This window comes from Tiliqua scincoides, chromosome 2 (genome assembly GCF_035046505.1).
Source record: "Tiliqua scincoides isolate rTilSci1 chromosome 2, rTilSci1.hap2, whole genome shotgun sequence".
Lineage (NCBI taxonomy): Eukaryota > Metazoa > Chordata > Lepidosauria > Squamata > Scincidae > Tiliqua > Tiliqua scincoides.
In genome coordinates, this window is record NC_089822.1 from 243,016,166 (window position 1) to 243,039,788 (window position 23,623).

At 43.2% G+C, this 23,623-nt stretch overlaps 1 protein-coding gene across 16 annotated transcripts in view; it reads left to right on the forward strand.

Moving 5' to 3' along the window:
* CADPS (calcium dependent secretion activator) overlaps positions 1 to 23,623 on the forward strand; it is a 465,254-nt gene that overhangs the window by 189,960 nt on the left and 251,671 nt on the right. For all 16 annotated transcript variants that reach the window (XM_066614155.1, XM_066614148.1, XM_066614149.1 and 13 more), the window contains exons 5-6: positions 6,645 to 6,881; positions 10,273 to 10,394. In XM_066614155.1, coding sequence (XP_066470252.1) covers positions 6,645 to 6,881; positions 10,273 to 10,394 — 359 coding nt within the window. The remainder of the gene's footprint in view (positions 1 to 6,644; positions 6,882 to 10,272; positions 10,395 to 23,623) is intronic.

The following is a 23,623-nucleotide window of genomic DNA, read 5'->3' on the forward strand; positions in this document are numbered from 1 at the left end:
ACAGCAAGAGAGGATAACATCTATCCTTTACCAGCTACTCCAGCTACCAATTTGCTTCTGGGCCTGATTCAAATAATTGGTCTTAATCTGTTAAGGTGTACATGGCCAGGCTACCTTAAAAACTGCCCTTGTCCATGTGAACCTGCCCAGGCTTTTAGATCACAAGTTATGCTCTAGCTAGCCATTGTCTCATGTCTGTTTGGCAGTAACCAGAGTCAGGGCTTTTTCTGTGGTGGCACCACATTTATGGAATTCTCTCCCTTGGCAGATCCATCAGGCCCTATTGTTGGCCACTTTTGAGAGACCAGTAAAACTTTTCACTTCCACAAGGCTTTTAACTGATCCATTCTTAGCTTTCCGCCCCCCCTGCTGCTGTTTTCTTCCCTGTTGTATTTTATTGCTGTGTTTTTTAATTGTATGTATTTATTTTTAATTCAACTGCTAACTGCTTTGGGCAACTTGTAACTTTGAAAGGCAGGATATATTTTAAATAAAGAGCACTGGACAATTGACAAGGCACACCATGCCATTGGTGGGGGGCTCATATCCCCCAATGGTCCTATTAATACATGACCCTCCACCAAACTCCCGCGGTACATCTCGGGACCGTTTGCAGCACACCAGTGTGCCACGGCACAGTGGTTGAAAATGGCTGCTTTAAATGATGACAATTTTGAGCCTGCAATTTTTTTTGCTGAGGTTTACTGTTATTATGTAATAACATATTTATGCTGTTAGTAGCATGGCATCTTTACCGTAGCACAGTAGTAATTATTATAATTAGATATTTGGAAGGTTGCAGATTAAGAGCCAAATCCTAACCAACTTCCCAGCATTGGTGCAGCTGTGCCAATGAGACATGCACTGCATCCTGTGGTAGGGGGATAGCCACAGAGGCCTCTTCCATGTAAGGGAATGTTTGTTCCCTTTCCTCAGGGCTGCATTGTGGCTGCATCAGCACTGGAAAGTTGGATAGGATTGGGTCATAAAATGGCTAGCATTCAAAGTGACACTGCATGAAAGATAGTGTCCACTTTTCTATGTTTTTTGGCATGAGGTTATCTTCTGGTTTGGGATCAGGGAAGAGGGACTGAGTAATATGCGGCAACTATTTTGAGCCCTCCCTGCATCCCTGAAAGCATAATGGGGAAAGAAGGTTTGGGGCTCAGAGACTATGCATCAAGTTTGAATGATAGGGAGTAAGAATAAATTGGGGCAAGGAATAAAAATATCTACTTCCCCCAAATCTTTTCTGACTTATTGGTGCCTTTCTTTTATATTCAAAATAACCATTTTGGGAAGGGTTTTAGGGATGGAGGAACCACCACCTATCCTGCATTACCAACTAACGTAGGCTCCTGGCACATCCATGGAACTCTACTGCTATTTAAATAAATATGATAGTAGTTGTGTTGTAGTTAAAACTGGTAGATATCATAAGAGGGGCAGTCATAATTGAAGTGTGTCACTTTTCAAAAGCATTCCTTGTATAGGTGTCCTTGGCGGGTGATAGTTGCCAACAATGCCGCCCTCCTCATTGCATCTATGAGATCCACCATTAGCCTGTGAAAAGCATAACAAGATTATCAACTCAGAGTGTTAAAAATGCTAGGGAGATCTAGGAGTGTCAGATCTGAATCCTAGATTAAACTCCTCAATAAGGTGGCGTCAGGACTTTGTTTAGGCCTGTCAAGGAACCATCCATAAAGCACGTCAAGCAAGGAGGATGGGTTAGTGGATAAAAATGGGAGAGAGAAGAATAAGGGAAGGTAATATTGAATAGGCCTTAGTGCGTGAGACAGGCTTTATGGATAACTCCTCCAACCACAGCTATGTAACCAAGCAGCATTCTAGGTTTTTTACTTCAAGACATGTGTGACATGCACAGATGGGAGAGCTGAATGCATTTGCAGAGACTTTGATATATGCTTGTGAGACACTTCAGTGGAGTGGCATTTAATAAGGATGACATGAAGACACATGTGTGACACAGGGTGCAATCCTAACTGCGCCCTGGGCTGGCGCAAGTCCCTTGCATCAGCCTGGGAAGGTCTCAAATGTGCAATAAAGCACACTTGTACCTCTGTGGGAGTAAGCTGTGCCAGTGCACAAAGGTGCGCTAGCCCACAGAGGCCAGATTCAGCCTCTTCGGCAGCAGCAACAGATGAGTTCACGCCAGCTGAGAGTTCCAAGACAGGGGGAGGGTGGGCAGCGGGCATTCCTGGGGGCAGGGAGCGGGAGGTGGGGCCAGGACCTAACCCTGTTCCCAGACCACGCAGCGCAGCTCAGGGCTGAAATGTTCTGCTTAGATCTGCGTCACCTTGTCAGTTGGTACAGATCCTAGTAGACACATTGTTGCCACTTTACCCAGAGTAAGGGGAAAGGTTTGCAGCTCAGCCCAAGGCACGTGGAGTCACCCCCAACCTTGCGCTGGATACAGCGCAGGCCTCCCAGTGCAAGTTAGGATTGCGCTGACAATGCAGTTTACTGTGGGGTAAATATATAATGAAAGGGAAGGGGAAATTGGAAGTTATGCAACTCAATACATGCACACTGGTACCGAGAACTCTTTCCAGAATATGCATAACATGGTGCAATAACAAAACCTTGACTGAGGGTGTGATGGTATCCAATTGCAGAAAAGGGGAATCAAAAATAAAAGGCAACACACAGTAGGAAAATGATAGAGGCACTTAGCATATCATCAGTTTTGACTGCATGTAAGACAAGAAAACAGACTGTGGGCACAATCCTATCCAACTTTCTGGCACTGATGCAACCTAGCCTTCGGGGCATGCACTGCATCCTGCAGTGGAAGAGGCAGTCATTGAGGCTGCCTCAAGGTAAGGAAACATTTGTTCCCTTACCTTGGGCCTGCATTGTGGCTGCATTGGTGCTAGAAAATTGAATAAGATTGGGCCCTTTTGTGAGGGGCCAAGGATGCTTATCCCTTGACTCATGGGCAAAGCATGGCATGAATCATGGGACTGGGTTGCTAAGACCAAGTGATCTCCTTGTTTGGAAACGGGGTGCACTGTTGGAAAGGGGTTGAAAACCAAACCCAGACCTATGCTGTTTCAGGGAAGGAAGCAGGACAAGGGACCTGAAGGTGCCTTCCTGGGAGAAGAGGCACATTGCAAAGCAACCCACAAAAGAACTGCTGCCTCTGGACATGCTGGTGCAGAGAGTTTACACTCAGAAAGGGTGCCTGTTCAACAGAAACTGTAGCAGCTGTTTCTCAACTGTCCTCAAGGAAGGGAAGGAGAAGGTGGAAAGGGTGGGAAGAGAAAGGAACTGTTGGTTCACCATCCCTGGATGCCAGCTTGTCACAATGGTTCTTGGATAGCTGTTGGAATGGGGGGCTTTGGGCAGCACAAGTAGGCCAATGAGCAACAATATCCACAGCAAGGCAGAGCATGGAATGAGGAATGAAGATATGTGGGTCCTGTGACCCAGGTTTTTTTTATACCTTTTCTGCCCATAGAACCCTATGGAATCTTTTGTGGAGTGCACTCATCAAGGAATCTTATTTTGTGACTTGATAGCACATTACCAGCCTTAAATGGGAGCTTCTACTGTTTTGCACCCAGTCAAGAGTGCAACAGCTAGCTCTGGAAACCAGTGGTTTGGTTAACATAGGCTTCTTGACTGAATTTAGCTATGAAGTTGGTGAAGGCAGCAATGGTTGGAGACCCTTTTTATTTGTTATGGTAGTGGCTTTGTTTACCCTAAGTCAGGAATCTCCCAAGATATGACTTTTGTTCCAAAAGTGCCTGTGTAAACAAGATGTAGCCGCTTATGGAAGTGCGGTATCACTTGAGGTTTATCAGTAAAGCCTGAATTATTGAAATCAGACCTTGATGTTATTGAAATCAGACCTTCGGAAATAAATAGTGCATACATTGGGCCTCTGAACATAGAAGAAAAATAATTTGGAAATGCTGCTCTGAAATATTTTTGTTATTTGATTTTTATAATTTTTCCATTTATATCCTGCTTTTTCTCTTGAACTTCAAGGTATCGAATAAAAGTGAATAAATAAAGCAAAACACAATTTAAAACAATAACACTACAATAAGAACCATTTCCAATATAGAGACAGGCAATAATAGCAGCAGCAATAAAAGTCCCACATAATTCATTTTCAGAGTAAAAACTGGAGCAACCCTTTATAATATTTTAAATCAATCAGAATGTTATTTAACCTCAGGTTTTTAAGTACCGTATATCTATTCAACAATATCTAGATCTGCCCTAATGGGATAGGCTTAATTAATTTAGATTAAACATATGGGGTTCAATAAATAAATAAATACCAAGATAGCAATTGTCTTATTAGCCTGAGTAAATTGTCATTTACTCAGAAGTGAATCTGGTTTATTTCACTGAAATATGATGCCCGGCTTCCCCCACACTGTCCTGTGAAGACGCCAAGATGGCGGCCAGTAACTACTATGGGTTTGCCGCCATTGCCGGGCCCCCGTACAGCTGTTCTCATGGCTGAAACATGGTTCTTCTTATCCCCCTGGGGGCTGGGGATAAGAATAGGCCCTCAGTTTGGCTGTACTTGTCGTAAGAGGCGACTAAACAGCCACCGGGTAGATGGGACTCGATAGCCTGGGAAGGCAGCTCATCTGAGAGAAGGAAAACTCTGATTCCAAACCTCCACTGCCTTGTGGCTACATCCAGTTATGGAAAAGGCTTCAGGAGTCAACCTCGAGGCAAAATCTGGAGCCGGAGTCCCTCAGGCAGTTCATGGCTGAACACAGTCATGTTCTGGCAACTCCTGCAACGCCGCTGGAACCAACCGTATTGGCCTCTGCCTTTCCATTGGACCATTTCAGCGACGTGGAGAGGGGGGATTTGCTGCATGGGTAACAGCCTATCCTCCATACCTACTTTACCCAGGCTTCGCGCACTGGAGAGGACACTCTGTTCCAGAACCACCATTCAGAGCGTGACACCATAGTCTTCCGAGACTGAAGGATGCCAACACAATATTAGCCTCCAATTAAACATGGAATGGCATCTGTTAAAAGGAAATAAACTGGATTTGCTTGAAATGTTCCTCTGATCAAGAGCTACTCACATGTGGTCATGAGCTACTCACATCAGGGCACTCCCATTGTGCAATTGTTGCATTGTTTCACTAATGAAACTTCATTTGTTATTAATATTTTAGCAAGTGTTATAATTATTTCCCAGAAAGGCCTGACATTTTCTAGAGTATGTCTCCTGATAATGCAGGACCATGTATTACTCTTACCTTGTGCATCTACAATTTATTCCTGTGCCCAGTTCAAGGTATTGCCTGTCACCTTTAAATCTTTGAACACCCTATCTTTGTCTTGCGCTAGAGAACACCTGTTTCCATATGTCCTCCCTTCGCATCTGATGCATGGGTGAAACTTTGCTCCATACTTCCCATTTCTGAAGTCATACTTATCCTGTGCAAATCCCTTTACGTTTCAAAACAGTACAGCAAGCAAAGGGTTAGAACAGCCATTTTCAACCACTGGGCCATGGCACACAGGTGTGCCATGGATGTTCTCTAGGTGTGCTGAAGGAGTTTGGGGGAGGATCATTTATTAGTAGGGCCACTGGGGGGTGCAAGCCCCTGCTGTCAGTGTGGTGTGCCTTGTCAATTGTCAAAAAACTGATGGTGTGCCTTGACAATTTTAGTCCCTTGTCTATGTGCTGTGACCTGAGAAAGATTAAAAATCACTGGGTTAGAACTTTTTTCTGATAAGCCCGTTTTCTAGTCACACAGAGATTTTTATTAACATGGGGTAGTGTTCAAGAGTTGTATCCCTTACATGGAACCGGAAGAAGCACACAGCCCAATCCCATTGAACGATTACTTTGGCAGAATGCATGTTGCACTGGTGTAACCTCTGTTACGGCCATCACAAATATGACTAGGCCAGTGGCTAGGCATGACTAGGCATGACTGGCTGCATACTGACTAATGCTGGATGTCTGCAAGAGGAGGTGAGCTGGTGCTGCTTGCACCAGTGGTATGGGGAGGGGGTTGAACAGGGCAGGGGGAGGGCTGATTGGGGGACTTGTGCTGGCACAGGTCAATTGAGCTGAGCACAGTTTGAGATGGCACAGGTCTGAGTTGCCCGTAGCAACTGTTACCCTGCACATGCCTGATCTTGTCTGATCTTGGAAGCTAAGCAGGGTCAGGCCTGGTTAGTACTTGGATGGGAGACCGCCTGGGAATACTGGCTGCTGTAGGCTTATACCATAGTCTTTCGAAACTGAAGGTTGCCAACCAGCAGCTAATGTTCTTACCACAGGGCACTGGGACAGATGTTCCCTTATCCTGAGGAGACCTCCAGCAACCAAAAATCCCCCGTGGAATGTAGTGCAGAGATTTAGGTAGGTTTAGGCTGGCAGTCCATTTTATTAGCCCATTCTGCTGCATATTTAGGTCCATCCTATATAATACCTGGCAACAATTGGCTATTATGGCTTGAGGAGTTGGTTTTTAACTGGATAATGGTTCTCTATTTCCATTCAATATCTTTATTTTTGTTTTTAGTATGCTTTATGGAATGACCAATATCATTATTCATAAATACATGTGTTGTGTTGGTGGTGGTGTTTAAACCCTAACTTATTATTTTTTTCTATCTAAGGAGCGCAAATTTCCTAAATTTGTATCCAAAGAAATGGAAAACATGTACATTGAGGAACTGAAATCATCTGTCAACTTGCTGATGGCAAACCTGGAGAGCATGCCAGTGTCTAAAGGGGGCTCTGAGTTCAAGTTACAAAAATTAAAACGCAGCCACAACACCTCAATCATTGACATGGGAGAAGAAAATGAAAACCAGCTCTCAAAGTCCGATGTCGTGCTGTCTTTTTCCTTGGAGGTAAGAGCTACAAGATGTAATTTTCTTCAGATTGATTAGAGAAGTGGGGATACTCAGATAAAAGAAATCTTATAATCAATGTCTTCTTCTAATGTTGAACATAAAATGAAAGTTTTGTATAGTGAGGTCAGCAAAACAAAAAACAGGCCTCTAATGTCTGAGTGAACAGCCTAATCTTCTAGGAGGAAACAACAGACAGAGAGTCCTTTCATGTACGGTGTGATTTGCTCTCTCATGTTCCTTTTGCCTTGTTAGTAAAATCCATGAGCAGAATGAGCAAAATGTTAAGTCAATTACAGCCCAATCCTACCTAAATTCATGCTCCCCCCATCAATGTATCCATGCCAACGGAGCCACCTGAAGACAGAAAGAAATCAACATGTTGGAAGCATGGCAAACACAGTCCTGTAAAGTGTACTTTTGTCCTTATACACAGGGTTAAATTAAAGGTAATCTTATTGAACTGTAGGCCCAATTCCTACCTTACCTGAACAGCATGAGGACTGCTTTCCATGCCACTGTGGGAACTTATGAAGAGCAGAGATCACGAGGGACACCAAACTCCACACCAACATTCCCCATTATTAGAAAAAATAATTACAGCATCAGTCAGGCCTCCTATGTAATTACGCCTCTTCCAACATTACTAGAGGGATGTGAGAAAGAGCCATTCTATAACAGCTCCTACACCATTCAGATTTGATAAAAATTGGCCCATATATAACCTGAAAAACATTACTTTTATCTTTCTCTGTTTTACTGTAGCCTTTGTATGCTTCCCCTACCATCATTTGCACATTACAGACAATATGTTGATTGGTTTGGGTCAAAAATAGGACTTCTGGGGTGGGATGATGTAAAATTCATTAGAGGTGTTGCACAGGACTTTTTTTTTTTTTTTTTTTTGCTGTACCTGAAGAACTAAATTGTCTGTCTTTGTGTGCTTTGCATCTGATTATTGCTAATTAGAGGTGTCACCTTCCTCTCTCAGGAAGTCTGGATTTTTAACTATTGGAAATATGAGAAAATTGCTGGGAACACACATTTTTGAAAAGTACAAATTATATTCACACACATTTTTTTTAAAATATATGAAGGTACAACTCAATTTTTTCAAGTAAAATACTCTGTATTCCATGCTGTACAGCACATGGGAGGGAAACAGATCATATGCAAAGTTAGGATAGTAGTCAGTGATGAACCACTCCTACCTTCCACCTCTGCCTTTCACATGAACATGCTTTGTTCCTTCTCGCTGATGCCAAATACAGAAATATCCATTCACAATTAAAAAGGCATAGGAGAATATTGTGCAGATATTAGTTTGATCCTGCAGGTACAAATCAATGCACCTGCCTTCTGATGAATACACATATGTGCTCACACTCCTTAGCCATGATTCCCATGCTGCCTTTGAGCCAAACTACATGAAACTATGCATGATTTGAACCTGATGAGCTTATGGGTTTTTTTGTAAATAGCTGCAGGATCATGTCTCAATACAAGTTATTTCCCAGTGCAGTGAAACCTGTAGGGCATTGCTTCAAAACTATTGCTTCAAAACTGAGGACTTTGCCATCACTTGGGCCTATTTTGGAGCACACAGACTACAGCCAGATCCCAGACTTTTCAACTAATTAATCATGAGTTGTTTAGACTGAGCATTCCAAAGGAGATGTCCCTTCAGGGATGCAGAGGCAGATGGGACAGGATTTGTGAATACGGCCTTGGTGCATGAATAATTGTGCTGGAAAAGGGGAAGGAGAGTTGATCATGCTGCCAGAGATGGAAAAGACTTGGAAACCATCATGGAATTTCGGTGGCAGTGGCAGGACCACTCTGTGATGCAGCAAAGTCCAGGGTAAGAAGTGCTCTGTTGGATCAGGTCAAAGGCCCATCTAGTCCAGTTTCCTGTATCTCCTGGTGTCGTCCCCTACATCTGGCAATCAGAGGCAGCCTGCTTCTAAAACCAAGAGCTTGCACATACCTACTATGACTTTATTTATTTTATTTTATTTATTTTTCACATTTTTATACCGCCCTTCCTCCAAAGAGCTCAGGGTGGTTTACACAGCTGCTCCTCCCCTCCACCTTGTCCTCACAACAACCCTGTGAGGTAGGTGAGGCTGAGAGAAAGTGACTGGCCCAAGGTCACCCAGGAAGCTTTGTGGCTGAGGGGAGATTTGAACCTGGTTCATCCAGGTCTAAGTCCACCTCCCAAACCACTATACCACCCTGGCTCTCAGTAACTTGTAACTGGTAATGACCTTTTCCTCCAGAAATTTGTCAGATCCCCTCTTAAAGGCATCTAGGCATCACCACTTCCTTTGGCAAGGAGTTCCACAGACTAATTACACAGTAGGTAAAGAAGTATTTTCTTTCATCTGTCCTAATTCTCCCAACACTCAACTTTAGTGGAGGTTGGGTACATTGCAGTGGTGTACTTGTGGATTCCAGAAGACTTGAATCAGTGAGCCATGCCACACACTACACCGAAAGGGAAATAATGATGTAAATAATGTAAATAAGTGAACATTTGTATAGCACTTCCTGAATGTGCGAAGTTCTTCATATGTACTCTTGATTGAATCGTGCTAACTGGGCAAAGAGGCACTTTTTCAAGTGGTGCTTGTATTACAGTTAGCGGGGGGGGGGGGTGCAACTGTCCCATTTTACCCCTGCATAGCATCTTTTTTAGTGGCTGTTGCTGGTATCTCTTCTGCTTGAGCCCTTTTGGAACAGGGAGCCATTTATTATTTGGGTTTTTTTGTCTTTCTTTATGAGCTTTTTTTGGTTAAAAATATTCTTAATAATAAGCCTTCCAATAACCCCATAAATATTATTCTTCCCCTATTGCAGTTGGGGAGAGGCAGTCCAACCCCTCCTAATCGGTTCATGATGGAGGTGAGATTTGAGTCTGATTTTTAGCTCAGTTTTATTTGTAGTTTAGCCACTGCATACTCCAGCTCTCTATCTCTCCTGTAGCCTTTTCTCCCTAAACCAAGTCCATGTATGGTGACTTTACCCTGTGCCACTCATCTTCCTACACCAATAGCAATGTCCCTTTCATCTTCAGGGGTAGGGGACAATTTTCTTCATAGGAAAAAAGGATTCATTTATGCCCTCACCAAGAGTAGAGGCTGGCACATCCCCAGGTAAGGGTAGGGATGGCATTTGCACACCACCTCAGGCGTCAGGATGTCCTGGGCTGGTCCTGCATCATTTCATGCCTACCCCTAAGTTCTCTGTTATCTTTCATGGCAGATTCTTAGATGCATATCTCATTTGGGCACCTCCCTCAGATGCATTGTATATAAGTCTTTTTCCTGAGCCCCTTGCTGTGTGGAGAACTTTCTTCAAATTCTTTTTCTTCCTTTTCCGTTTCTAATAGGTTGTCATCATGGAAGTGCAGGGTCTCAAATCCTTAGCACCAAACCGCATTGTCTATTGTACTATGGAGGTAGAGGGGGGAGAAAAACTACAGACGGATCAAGCCGAGGCATCAAAACCAACGTAAGTATTTTTCTTTCGCTCTCACATTTCTTACCAGCTTTGCCATTAGCAGGAGGAATGGTTAAATCTCCTCCAGCTTCAACTTAAGAACTTTATTTTCCCCGTATGAGATCATTCACCTGGCTGTGAATTAACAACTTCTGAGCCATGAGTCAGCAAAGTATTACAGCTTACTCTTCAGTCTTCTTGAAGTTAGCAAGACGCCTAACATTACGTATATGCTGAATTGCTTTGCTGAAGTGAAAAATCAGAAGGAGCTCAGATCCTTAATGATTCTATTCTATGAAAGAAGATGTACTGTACAATGACCTGAAAATTCCTCATTCTGGCCATGTGTGGTTCTTTTTTTCACCTTCTTCCCAGAACTCTGCACTGGTTTGTGTTACATTTTGCAGACAAGGGAGCCCTATTGAAAAATGGCACGTGTGAGTTGGCAATGCATTCATTTCACTACAACAGGCAAACAGTGACCCCTGAGGTCCAGGGGTAGTTCCTTATTCACTACACCAGAGAGCTTTTACTTGTCAAGGGCATGGACCCACCACGAACCCCGACCTGCAATATGAGACCCTTCTTCACAAGCCCGGCAGGTGAAAGGGATGGCTGAGTGAGCAGCTGCATACAGTTCCTTCCCTTTCCACTCAATGGCAGCCAGTCAGTGTTGGCCGCTACTATGTTTTTCTGCTCCTTAATTTCCAACCAAATTGGACTGGGAGGAGGAGCTGAGAGCAGGAGCATGCACTCAAGGTTGAAAAATGGAGGGAAAGAGGAACCTAAGTAGGCAGGGCAGAGTGCCACAGTCGGAAAGTACAGGCAGATGAGTGGGGGCCTGAAGGGGCTGCTGGGAGCTGGCCGTGTAAGCCCTGCAAAGCCAAACTATTGATATTTTCCTCATTTAGGACTCCTAGTGCTAGCTGCTGAGTCCTGCAGGCCTGGGCTTGAAAACAAAATGGTGATAGCAACACTGCCACAAGTCACCTGAGGTTGAGTTGCCGCCCACTTCTGTGTCCCGAATCACTAATTGAAAACATCTGCATTACAGCAGCACTTCAGCACAGGAAGCTGATGGAACTTGAAGCCAGTGAATGAAAGCTTGAGCGTAAAGCTTTGCCCTAGCCAGGGAGTCTAGTGGCCGTTCAAAGTGAACCTCCCAGCCCTATGATGTGGATATTTCTCTGGTTTTGTGTCATCCTGGAGGTGTGAGCTTTCTAGATGCTTTTGCTTCTGAATTTACAAGCAACTGCTATCTTTTCTTTATCCAAAAAATGTTCTACTTTTCAGCGGTGCGTGTACTATAATCATCTGGTTCTCAAACAGCTGCTCTAATCTGGTCTAAATCTACCAGCCTGTTCACATGTAACACAAAGCATAATGAGCATTGTTTCCAGCCTGGTCATACACTTGCAGTATCAGATTTTGCAATCTTTTTTTTTTCCCCACTTCTCTGATATATCAGGTGCAGTAAAGAGATTTTAAAGAACCATCTTGGAATCCTTCAGCTAAATCCTAGTCATCATTTAGGCTGTCGATCAATAGTGTATCTGTCTAGACAAGCTTTTAAGCCAGTACTGTTCCTGGTGCATCCTGATTTTCTTTGCTGCTGCCACTGAAATATGCCAGAATGTGGGTTGAATACCGAAGTTCCAGTAATTCAAATTCCTATCCCCCCCCCACCCAAATGGCATATTTCTGCAAATAATTGGTGCCGCACCTGGAGATTGCTCTTATTACTGACTGAGCCGAGCATCCTGAAGTTTCATAGCATTTCAACTCTCATTCTCTTTAAAAGCTTTCCCTTTAAGTCATTGGCATTTGTGCAATATCATAACTTTTGGGGACCAATTGCTGAGGCTGCATTGCAAGTTAGAAATATAAATGTGTATACACCACTGAGGTTTAGTGGTTCTGTGTTGTAAGCACAATTCCTCCAATTTAGCAGACTAAATGCAGATCTGCCAAATTCTGATATATTCAAAGACATATAGTATCTGCAAAATTTTCATCCTAAAATTCACAGAAAATCATATGATAGTTCTAGATCAGAGAAACATACTAGATCACTGGTTCCCAAACTAGTGGGCCATAACCCATCAGGGAAACCAGAAAAGGGGCATTCTCCCATAAGGGGACTGGTCCAGAAATGGGTGCAGGAATCGCAGCGCCATGGGGACCCAGGGGCTTTTCTACTTACCTGGAGGGCAGTTCTGATCTCCTGTAGGGTCTGGGGGGCTCACAGCCCCTTCCGATGTCCTCAGCACTGCTGAATAAAATAAAATAGAATGCTAAACAAGGCAATTGGAAGCCACTTTTGGTTTCATGATCAAAAACTGGAAGTGGCTTCTGATTGCTTTTTTTTTTTTTTACTTTTGGAGCTTGGGAAGCCCTGCAGAGGCATCTGCGGGCTCCCTGTACCCCTACCAGGAGGCCTGCCTTGACAGAGGTAAGTACAAAAAAAGCCACTTCATCCCTGGCAGAAGCATGATCCTGGGGATTTTGTGGCTGCCATGCCTCTCCACCACAAACTCAGGTGGTTCCCATCTCTCCTGTAGGAGTTTGGGAACCACTGGTGTAATATCATCAAGCTTCCTTTTTGTATGGTGTTGTAGGCCATGTGTATGTGTGCTCTTACTTCTCGGTATCCTAAGGGGAAGCAAAAAGGCTGTGAACTGAAAATTGCCAAACGCGCCACTGGTGTAATTAATCTTATAGAATCGAGGACATTCTCTCATCCCTTGACCTTCTTATCTGTTCCCCTCTTTTAAAACAATATATTAAAAATCCAATATACAATACAGACTGTGCCTGTTCATGCATCACAAGTGAAAGAATTTGTTGGTCTGATAGGAGCAATGAGGGGAGGATCTTTTCCAATCTTGCATCACACTCATTTCCAAGCATCCAAATTTCTCCTTACAGATCAGGGGTCCTCAGGAGCAAATCATAGTTCATTATGGACATTTTAAAAAGTTAATTGGAAGGAATGTATTGCATGACCCTAGACCAGATTAGACTGGACATCACAATCAAACTAGCATGTACCGTACTTTAAATGCAAAACTTCCCTGTCTGAGGAAGATGATCCCAGCCCTAATGAAAGCTGATAGATAAGCAATAGCAAAAGAATCCCTTTTTTTCTAATGACAGTCTTTGGGCAGCTCATTCCTATCCCCCATCGGTTCATAGCCGATACCCCTGAAGTGCACTAAGGCAGTGCATCTTTTACAACACTCCAGTGGTACTTACAGCGATGGACTGGGAGTTCCACCACTGTAAGTGGTCCATGAAATTGTGGAATATGCCTGCAGTCTTATGCAATCTTCTTCAGTCCTGTTGTGCAAAGTGGAACTTTGAAGTTAGGGCCAAGTTACAAGTGATGTAGGAGATCCATGTCCTAATTGTAGCTGTGTGGTGTGGAAGATCTGTGACCTGAGTACCTGACATCTTTATTGGATGGAGGACAAACTGGATCAAGGCATGGTTGGTTTTTAAAAATCTTTTCTCCTAAAACCATTAATCCAGTGTTTCTCAAATTGTCAGTCATGATCCTCTGGTGGGTCACGACCCGATGTGCTGCAGGTTGGGACCCAATGCTCCCTGTAGTACCGCAGAGCATTACTGGGAGCCATCAGAAGCCAGGTCACACTGGGCCTGTGACCCACTCCATTGGCATCTGTGGGCCCCAGAATGTCTTGCAAAAGCAACCGGAAACTACTTCTGGTTTGCTTCCATCTTCTGGTTTGCTTCTGCAAAGCATTTTGGGGCCCGTGGAGGCGAATGGAGTGGATTGCAGGCCCATTGTGACCTGGAAGTGGCAGGTCATGACCCATCACAGAGAACAAGGTGGTTCGTGGCAGTTCAAAGTTTGAGAACCACTGCATTAACCCAATTGAAATCACACGCATGCACTCACTGAAGGTGCTATTAGCTGCTAGGTGAAAAACAAAGGTAAATATGATATTATCCTTAAACATGCCTAGAGTGATTAGAGCTAAAAAATTGATGCGTGTGCCAGTGAAAGGGATTTTTCCTATGTAAACATGTGGTGCCATGTTTTCCTACAGATGTACTATTATCCATATTGCCATATTCAGGACCAGTATACCTAGTAATAAAAAAAAGATTATAAAGGGACTGAGGCTTTATGTACACATAAGTGAAACAATCTGGAGGTGGGGGAGAGCGGTGGACTGTATCAGGATGCATGTCATCTCTGCAGTGGCCCTTTTAGCTACTGTTTTAAAAGGCTATAGGAAGGCATAATTTGTCTAAAATCAGGGGGGAGTTGGAGTATAGCTCAAGAATTTCATTAAGACCCCCTACTATCTTTTCCTCTGTAATTCAAGGCTCAGCCTGCCTTCCTGTGCTAGTTTTCTACTTGCAGGAAGCTTTTTTACCAATGGGACCAGTAACAAAAGTCATTTCCCCCCCCCCAATCTGAAGTGTTACTTTCCACTCCGCCACCTCTTTCCCACCTCATTTTGCTGCAAGCATAGCCCAGGCCTAAGCTCCCTTGAGGCTTGTCTCAAATCAAGCCCTGCATATTGGCATACTTCATTATTTGCTCATTGGAGAATAAGCACTCGCCCTGTTTTCATGGCCTGCTTAATTAGAAATTCAAAAATCTCCTCTGATGTTTATTTCTAATTTATTGGCACACGCCTCAAAAGCTTTATGGTAGAAAAGGTTTTCTGTTTCCACATTTGATCAGAACATCAGCTCTCCTGAAACACATATCGGCAAGCTGTGCACATGGTCTTTGATAAGGATTAACTGATTGCATTTGCATTTCAGCTTTGCTTTTGCAGTAACTTTTTGTTTATTATGGGACTGAAAAGTGGCTGAACTGCTTCATGTCAAAATGAGATGAAAAATACCTGCCTTGTGCCATGGCAGAACTGGGCAAGCATCTAATTACCCAAGCTCCCTGAAGTTTGAAGACAAAAACCTACCCGGGATATACCTTCTCTGTTACTTAAAGGAAACAAGAACAAAATTAGCTGTGTATCAGTAGATCTCACAGGAGAAAGATCCTGTCATGGCAGGTTTTTTCATGGTAGCAGAATGATACTTTTCCCCACAGAGACTAAGGGCCCAATCCTATCCAACTTTTCAGTGCGGTGAGGGGGAGCAGGCCTTTTCAAAGTAATTGAACATTTGTTACCTTGGGGTTGCCTTAGTACTATAGGATTGTGCCCTACCTTCTGTAATGATCCTCCAAGTCTTTATCTTGAAATTTGCAGAGGGCAAGTAATGCCCTTGAGAAAGAATTTTGCACTCAGTGGCTATGCTTCACCCGCCCTGCTTTGGGCTTCTGGAGAAGCTGAGCCAGCTATCTCCATTCCAGGTATTCAGAGACTGAGGTTCACATTTCACTCACCCACTACAAACACAACAGGTAATGAATTTGGTATTTACTTCTGACTCATCGTCACTATTAACCATGGATAATATAAAAAATTAAGTTCTTGAAACATCTTCTCTGGCAAAGGCTTTCTTGAACTTTTGGTGGCCTTCCTATGATTCTATCTGTCATTCCTTGTCCCAGTATTTTTTTTTTCAAATTCCTGCCATCAAGAAATACACTACTTTCATATCTGTTTGTATGCTGAAGAACACCTGCCACAGTATCCCTTCATTATGCAATTCTGATGTTTTTTCTATGGCACATTCTCATTCATTCATGACCAGAGTGGTTAAGTCTAGTCAGAACAGCTTATGAACTGAGAACATGTAGCAATGTGCAGTACTTAAATATTGCAGGGGTAGGTCGACTGTGGGTCTTCTCATTGAAGAACCAATGAGTATCTTCTACCAAGGAACCCTTAAGTTCCTAGGAACACATTATGAAAACCATTCCCCTGTTATATTCCAAATAGTAGCTGGTTATCTTTGGCATTTTCCCTCTTTATCTTTCTGGCCTGTTTCAGAAAGGTGGAAGGCTTCTGTGTAGCCACAGACCATGTGAGTTATGTGAATGGTGCTGAGCAGACCTAAAGAAATACTTTACAGAAGCATCAGCCTGTCTCCTGCAAAGTTGCTTAAGATGGAGGTTTAGCAACTGCTTTAGATTGTTGCAACTGATAGGTATTATTTATGCCTTAGCTTAATCAAGGGTCTCCTCATTCCTGCAGAAACTTAAAGTATACTGATCAAAAAGCAGGGGGACCACAATCTTATTGCCAGGCATCCTTCCTGGAGTATCCAGACCTTTTCCCTTCTTCCTTCCCCCTTCCCTTACTGAATTCTTCCCTTCCTTGCCATCATCTCGGTCTCCTTCAGCATGTTCCTTCCATGCCGCTTGAATGCTGCAGCTGGTTTTATTGCCCAGGTGTCCTGAACAATTGGCACAGAATGGGCTTTTCTTTGCATTTAACAAGTTGTGAAATGGTATGAGTAGCGGGTCCTCAGTGAATGATGGATAAAGGAGGTGGTATTCTGCTCCCCTAGTGTTAGAAAAGCCAGAACAGCTGGATATTGGGCCCACAGAGCTAATTTCAATGTCTTTATTTACTTTGATTTATAACTCGCTCTCTTTCTCTCTTGTAGACCCAGGACAAGATTAGGGTAATAGTGTTCAAGTGAAGGGAGTTTGAGATACTTGCTGTACCTCAGATTTGCCCACTGCGTTCAGCAAGTCCTTAACATTTTATCCTACTTCATCTTTTGTAAACCTTGAGTGTTACGGGTGTTGTTATGGGAAGTGAGACCATAAAGTTCTTTGTAATCTAAAAGTGCAGTATACATGATTGGTAACCCTCGAATATAAAACAGGACAAAAAGTTCCCAAAACTAATATCATCTTTCCCCCATGCTGCTACTGTGTGTGGGTGTAGACGCAGTCGTTTGTTCTGGAGGTAATCCATCTGCAGAATTTACATCTGACTTCTTGGTTTTCTAAGATGTGAGTCTCTAATTCCAGACAGGAGCATAGTGCTTCTGTGTAAGAACCTGGATTAAATAGAAATGGCTACAGAATGTAACCATGTATATATTTTAAAGGTCAAATTGTCAGTTGTTTTTTGGACTGAAAGATATACCGTAAGGCATATGTGATATGGTTTGCTGGATTCATCATTGACTGTTCAAGAGGGAGGGGAATGCTTTGGATCAATTACAAAGCAAACATGTAGCGCTCAGACGGCTTTTAATTTGGTGCTCTGATATCTGATGAGAAACATCTGTGTGATTTGAAAGCTTTTTAAAAAAAAAAAAAATGGTCCAACAAACATATTTACCCTATCTCGAGGACTGCAAAAGTAAGCAGCTCTACATGCATGGAATGCTTTTGTCTGCAGGCGCAATTCATTTCAGCAGATGTTTGGACACATGCAAAAGTATACATGGATGTACATACATGTACTGCATCCATTGAAATGAATTCGGGCAGTGGGCTTGAGCTGGTGCAAGAATGTCAGAGTTTATGCACCCATAAGAAATCACTGTTGGATCAACATCTTCACTCTGTGCATCTAAGGAGTTAATTTATTTTCAAGGGCAAAAATGCCTGCACAAATCAATTTTTACTACTTTTCAAATCAAAGCATCGTTGGCATTTTGTTCCCGTTCCTTTCTCCCCTGCAGGCACAGTAAAGAGGCATTAACTCTGAGTTCTGAATTCTAGAGAAACAAGAAAACAATACTAAATCACATGTACTTTATTTTCTTAGGAACATCTAGTAAATTTTAAATGATCAGTGTTGCCATAATGTCCCGTCTGTGCTGTATGAAGTATTCCTGCAGGAAAATCTGATTGTTAAGAAATTCCATTGAGACTACCTATAATTTAGGGGTGCCGTTAGCTGCAGCTACTGGGGAGACATGGAAGAAAATCCAAAGCTCATGAGTGCCATCTAGTGCTAAAAAGCAACACTGCATTTTTTGAAAGTAGGAACTGCCATCAATGCACAGTTTTGTGTGTGCGTGTTTCTTGTTCAGTGAACAGTTAAGCTGGGAATGAGTTATACACCGAGACACTTCAATTTCTTCACTGTAAAGGTCACCATTCTTTCAACTTCTCTAGACGGTCCTTCAAGATAAAGCATCCAGCTAATTGGTATGGGAGCAAGAAAGCAGGCAGAGATAAACATAGCACAGTGAAGAACAAATGAGGCCTAAAGCAAGCATTGTCCAGCATACCATGATGGGCTTTCGATTCTTGCTTCCACTCCCCAGTGATGGACTGTGCTGTGGAAGAATGATTTGAAGTCTTTATTAGATGCCCCAGATGGGACAGTCAGGTTTTGTTTTGCTTCTTAATTCATCCCTGCATCCCTTTCAGTGATTCATCCCTCTTGGCAATTAAAGGCCCAATCCTATTGGGCCTGCGCCAGCCCAGCACTAGCACTCAGTGTTACAAACGTGCCATAATATATTATTTTCATAAACAGCTTTTTGATGTTTGACACAGTCCCAGGCAGAGTAATGAATGAAAGATTCAATGATGACTTAAATAGTGTCGTCGTTACAGACAGTCTTGGTGAATATGGATTTAGGGATGGTCTGAGGTCTTCATTCACCCACCTAAACCTTCTTGAACTTTAAGATCTGTCAGTGAAGCCCTCCTTCAAATTCCATCTCACGCAGCAGCTGGACATGCTTGATTGGTGCCACCAGAACTTTGGAACTTATTTCCATGTGCTGTTCATTTGCCTCCCTTTTCCATGGAGTTCTGGTGGCAGGAACCATTCTGTTTTTGGAAACTATCTCAAGAGCCCCTGTGTGAGAAATAATTGTCTGAAAGCTTTCTGCAGAGATTTAATAAGGGGGGGGGAGGAAAGAGAGAGATGTAACATATGCACCAGTGCTTGCACATGCATGCACACCCTTTTGAACAAAAACGAAAAGTTTTTTTTTGCTTTGGCTGGCTGGCTTGCTGGCTAGGGACAATCATGCAAATTAAATGGAGAAGGCGGGGGAAGGTCACTTCACCACCATCAGTTTTTTTTGTTCTTTAAAAAATTATGCTTATATGCCCTCTTGCATAGAAAGAAAATGCTTGAAACTGACAAAGACAGGTTTGTTGATTGATGTCGTCTTTTCTACCTACTAGAATCAACCCAGGGATAAATCTCCTAGGCAGTTTTTGGCTAGTCAGTTGAAAGCTGTCTACTATTCTGAGCAAATCACTCCCAAGTATGTGTACAGTCGTAGCCTTAGTCACAATTTCAAGTCCTCCTAGACCAGGGATGTCAAACTCATTTTATATAGAGAGCCGAAGAGCATTCATGATGCCTGCTGAGGGCCGGGTCATAAAGCAGGTGATGTGATGTCTTTAAGCAGGTCATGACCCGAAATAAGCACTTTTTGGTAACCTAGGAACTCATTAGCTACAAGTGTCAGAAGAGAAAATATAGAAATCTTGATCACATTTGGGAGAGCCCAATTATCGTGCAGGCTGCCCTTTCAGCAATGACACCGCAGCACAGCTCAGCAGCAGAGAGCAGCTGATGGTGGCGCTGGGAGAGGCCAAGAGCCAGATAAAGAGCTTCTGTGGGCTGCATCCGACCCCCGGGCCTTATGATTGACACCCCTGTCCTAGACAGTCCAAGCTAGTCAGTTTAAAAGGAATATATGTGCTCTCTTATTCCTGCGGTGGTGTGCATATGTACCCTTTTCAAGAAAAATAAAGCCCTACCCTGGGCTAAGGGAGTTGTTTTTTGTTTTGTTTTTTAATAATAAACTTTGCTTTATTTTGTTTACTGAAATCAACATACTTTTAAATGGAGCCTGTATGAGCATTAAGATACAGATGGGTTTGCACAATGTTGTTGTTGGCAACTTTTAGTTTCGAGAGACTATGGTATGGTGGTTTTGGAACATCGTCTAGTGTGGCTGAAAAGGCCGATTCGGGAGTGACAATCCCTTCCACACCGGGAGCAAGTGCAGTCTGTCCCTGGTCTGTCTCCCTGGCTATGGGCCTTCCTTCTTTGCCTCTTAGCCTCAGACTGTTGGCCAAGTGTCTCTTCAAACTGGGAAAGGCCATGCTGCACAGCCTGCCTCCAAGCGGGCTTGGGAAGGGAAAAAAAAAAACACCATGCAAATGAATGGATGGAAAAGAAAACTCTGGCAAGAATAAACTGTGCATGCACCAATTCCTAAATTAATTATCGAGGTTTTCTACAAACAGTTGGAGGACGGGCAGAGCGGAACATCAGGCATAACCAATCTGTGGAAAACTGAAAAGTATGTAAGACATCCATTCTGTGCTAATATTCACCTGTAGCTAAATCTTCTTTGTAATATTTTTAAATTAATAAGTTAGTACTCTCTAGAAGTCATAGCCATGCACACAATTAAATCCATCTTCTGTTGAATTCTTCTGTGGATATTGGTACCTAAGTGGATTCCTGGCAACTCAGGAATTTGGTAGTATATTTCAGATTTGACCAAGCTGGGTTACGGCAATAAATAAGCAAAAGCTTCCTGTGGTAAATTAAATTTACGCATACTGGCATTGCAGTATGTCAGAGGAAGTACAGGCATCCCCCTATATCCATGGGGGTTCCGTTCTGCCCTCCATGGATAGGGAGATATGGGGTAACCCTATATAAAGCATTGTGCACTGCACCCTCTCCTACCTTTGTTTTTCTGTGCTTTATTTTATTTTCTTGTTAACACAGGAAGAGTTAGAGGGAGGAGACGAATGGAAGATTAACAGGAAATAGGACAGTTCCTGCTTCCTGTTAATGTTCTGGCTGTGTCCCTCTAGCATGCAGACTGCCTGCCTGCATGTCACATTCCTGTGTTAAGCAAGAAATAAAGTACAGAAGAATGAAGGTAGTCAGTGCGGGGGTATGCCAAGAACCACAAATAAATGAAACCTGGATTTGTGGATTTTGGGGGGGGGGCGCGCCTGCATTTGTACCACAAGCTCTAGTGACATCTACCTACCTAACTGGAAATTTAACTAGGGAACTAAAAGTTTCCTAACTTTAACTTTATCCTGAGTAACAAGGGTAACTGAGACACCCTGGAGTTAGGAACTGCATTGGAAACCATTTCTGGAGGATTGCTGAGTTTCAAGAACAGGCTGACTGTGGTCAGAAAGAACTGCCTCCAGCATAATAATAACAATAACAACAACAACAACAACTTTATTTTTATCCCGCCTTTCTCCCCGAAGGGACTCAAGGCGGCTTACAACAGATTAAAAACATAATTTAAAACAAATAAAAACATATTAACACATATCATAAAAAAACAGCAGTCAGAATAAAAAAATAGGTAAAAAGAGCATAGAACAGCAGCAAGTCATAAAAGAATCAGGCCTGTAAAAAATATTAAAAGATGTTAAAAAGATGTTTAAAAGGCCAAGAACTCAGAGGGCTTGTTTAAACAGAAGGGTCTTCAGGCCTCGCCGAAAGGTCTCAAGAGAGGGAGCCATTCTTAAGTCAAGGGGAAGGGAGTTCCATAGCGTTGGTGCCACTACTGAGAAGGCCCTGTTTCTTGCCGCCGCCCATGTACCTCCCTAGGCAGCGGCACTTATAAAAAGGCCTTCTCTGATGACCTAAGAGGACGAGCCAGATTGTATGGGAGTAGGCGATCTCTAAGATACCCTGGCCCAGAGCAGTATAGGGCTTTAAAGGTCAAAACCAGCACCTTGAATTGGGCCCGGAAACGAATGGGCAGCCAATGCAGCCGCTGGAGAAGCGGACTGACAGAGTCGAACCGCCTATCTCCAGTAACCACACGGGCCGCCGCATTCTGCACTAGTTGCAGCGCAGAATGCATGCTGCTGTTTTGCAGACAATCCCAAGGCGACCCTTTGCATAAAGACATAAGAAGAGTCCCAAAGATCCATCTGGTTCAGCATCTTGTTTCCCACACAGACCAAATCAGTTAAAATAAATGTACATTAAAATGTAGAACCTGCTTTTGGGCCGAAGAAGTCTCCCCCCCCCCCCCAAAGTGGCATATAACAACTATAAGTCCATTTTGCATTTTAATATTCATCTGTAACTAACAGCTGAGTTTTTAATTGATATTAAAAGGATTAGCATAATAAATTTGACCACCATAAAACAGACATAAAGCAGCCCAGCATCAGCAATGGCAACACTGATCAGGGAACACTTTATTCCCTGTTGAAAGCCTGTCAAAACAGTGCACCCTTCACACGTCTCCTGAAAAAATGGTAGGGAAGGGGCTTGACCTGAGCAGAGGGAGTTTCAGAGTCTGAGTACAACAGCAGCAAAATCCCTATCTCGCATATGCACAAAGCCCACAGATGGGGTGGAAAGGTACTGACATGTCCCCACCGCTGCTCCCCAATAACAGGTACTCCCTTACATTCTGCCTGACCATGCAGGTGGCATATAGCCAATATGTCTACTGGGATCCAGGGTTCCATCATAATCCAGTGAGTTTAAGGCAATCTAGTATTGAATAAAGGAAGTGCACAGATTTCTGAGAATCTGAAACAAAGGTTTATAAATGTTTCATAGAGGACAGATGGGAATGATTACGGGGCTGGGGCACCTTCCTTATGAGGAAAGGCTACAGCGTTCGGGCCTCTTCAGCCTAGAAAAGAGGCGCCTGAGGGGGGACATGATTGAGACATACAAAATTATGCAGGGGATGGACAGAGTGGATAGAGAGATGCTCTTTACACTCTCATACAACACCAGAACCATGGGACATCCATTAAAATTGAGTGTTGAGAGAGTTAGAACAGACAAAAGAAAATATTTCTTTACTCAGCGTGTGGTTGGTCTGTGGAACTCCTTGCCACAGGATGTGGTGATGGCGACTGGCCTGGACGCCTTTAAAAGGGGATTGGACAAGTTTCTGGAGGAAAAATCCATTACGGGGTACAAGCCATGATTTGTATGTGCAAGTTCCTGATTTTTGAAATGGGCTATGTCAGAATGCCAATGCAAGGGAGGGCACCAGGATGCAGGTCTCTTGTTATCAGGTGTGCTCCTTTTGGGCATCTGGTGGGCTGCTGTGAGATTCAGGAAGCTGGACTAGATGGGCCTATGGCCTGATCCAGTGGGGCTGTTCTTATATTCTTATGTTATGTTCTTATGTTGTTGTTTTTTTTTTTACTCTTCTATTCTATGTGTGCTCCTGCATTGAGTGGAACAGCATAGGAACACTCGGCCTTTAAAATCCAAAATAAATATTTAAAGCTGGAACCATATACACACTTACCTGGAAGTAAGTTCAATGAAGCTCAATGGGACTTACTCCTGTGTAGGCATACATAGGCTTGCAGTGCCACTAAGGTC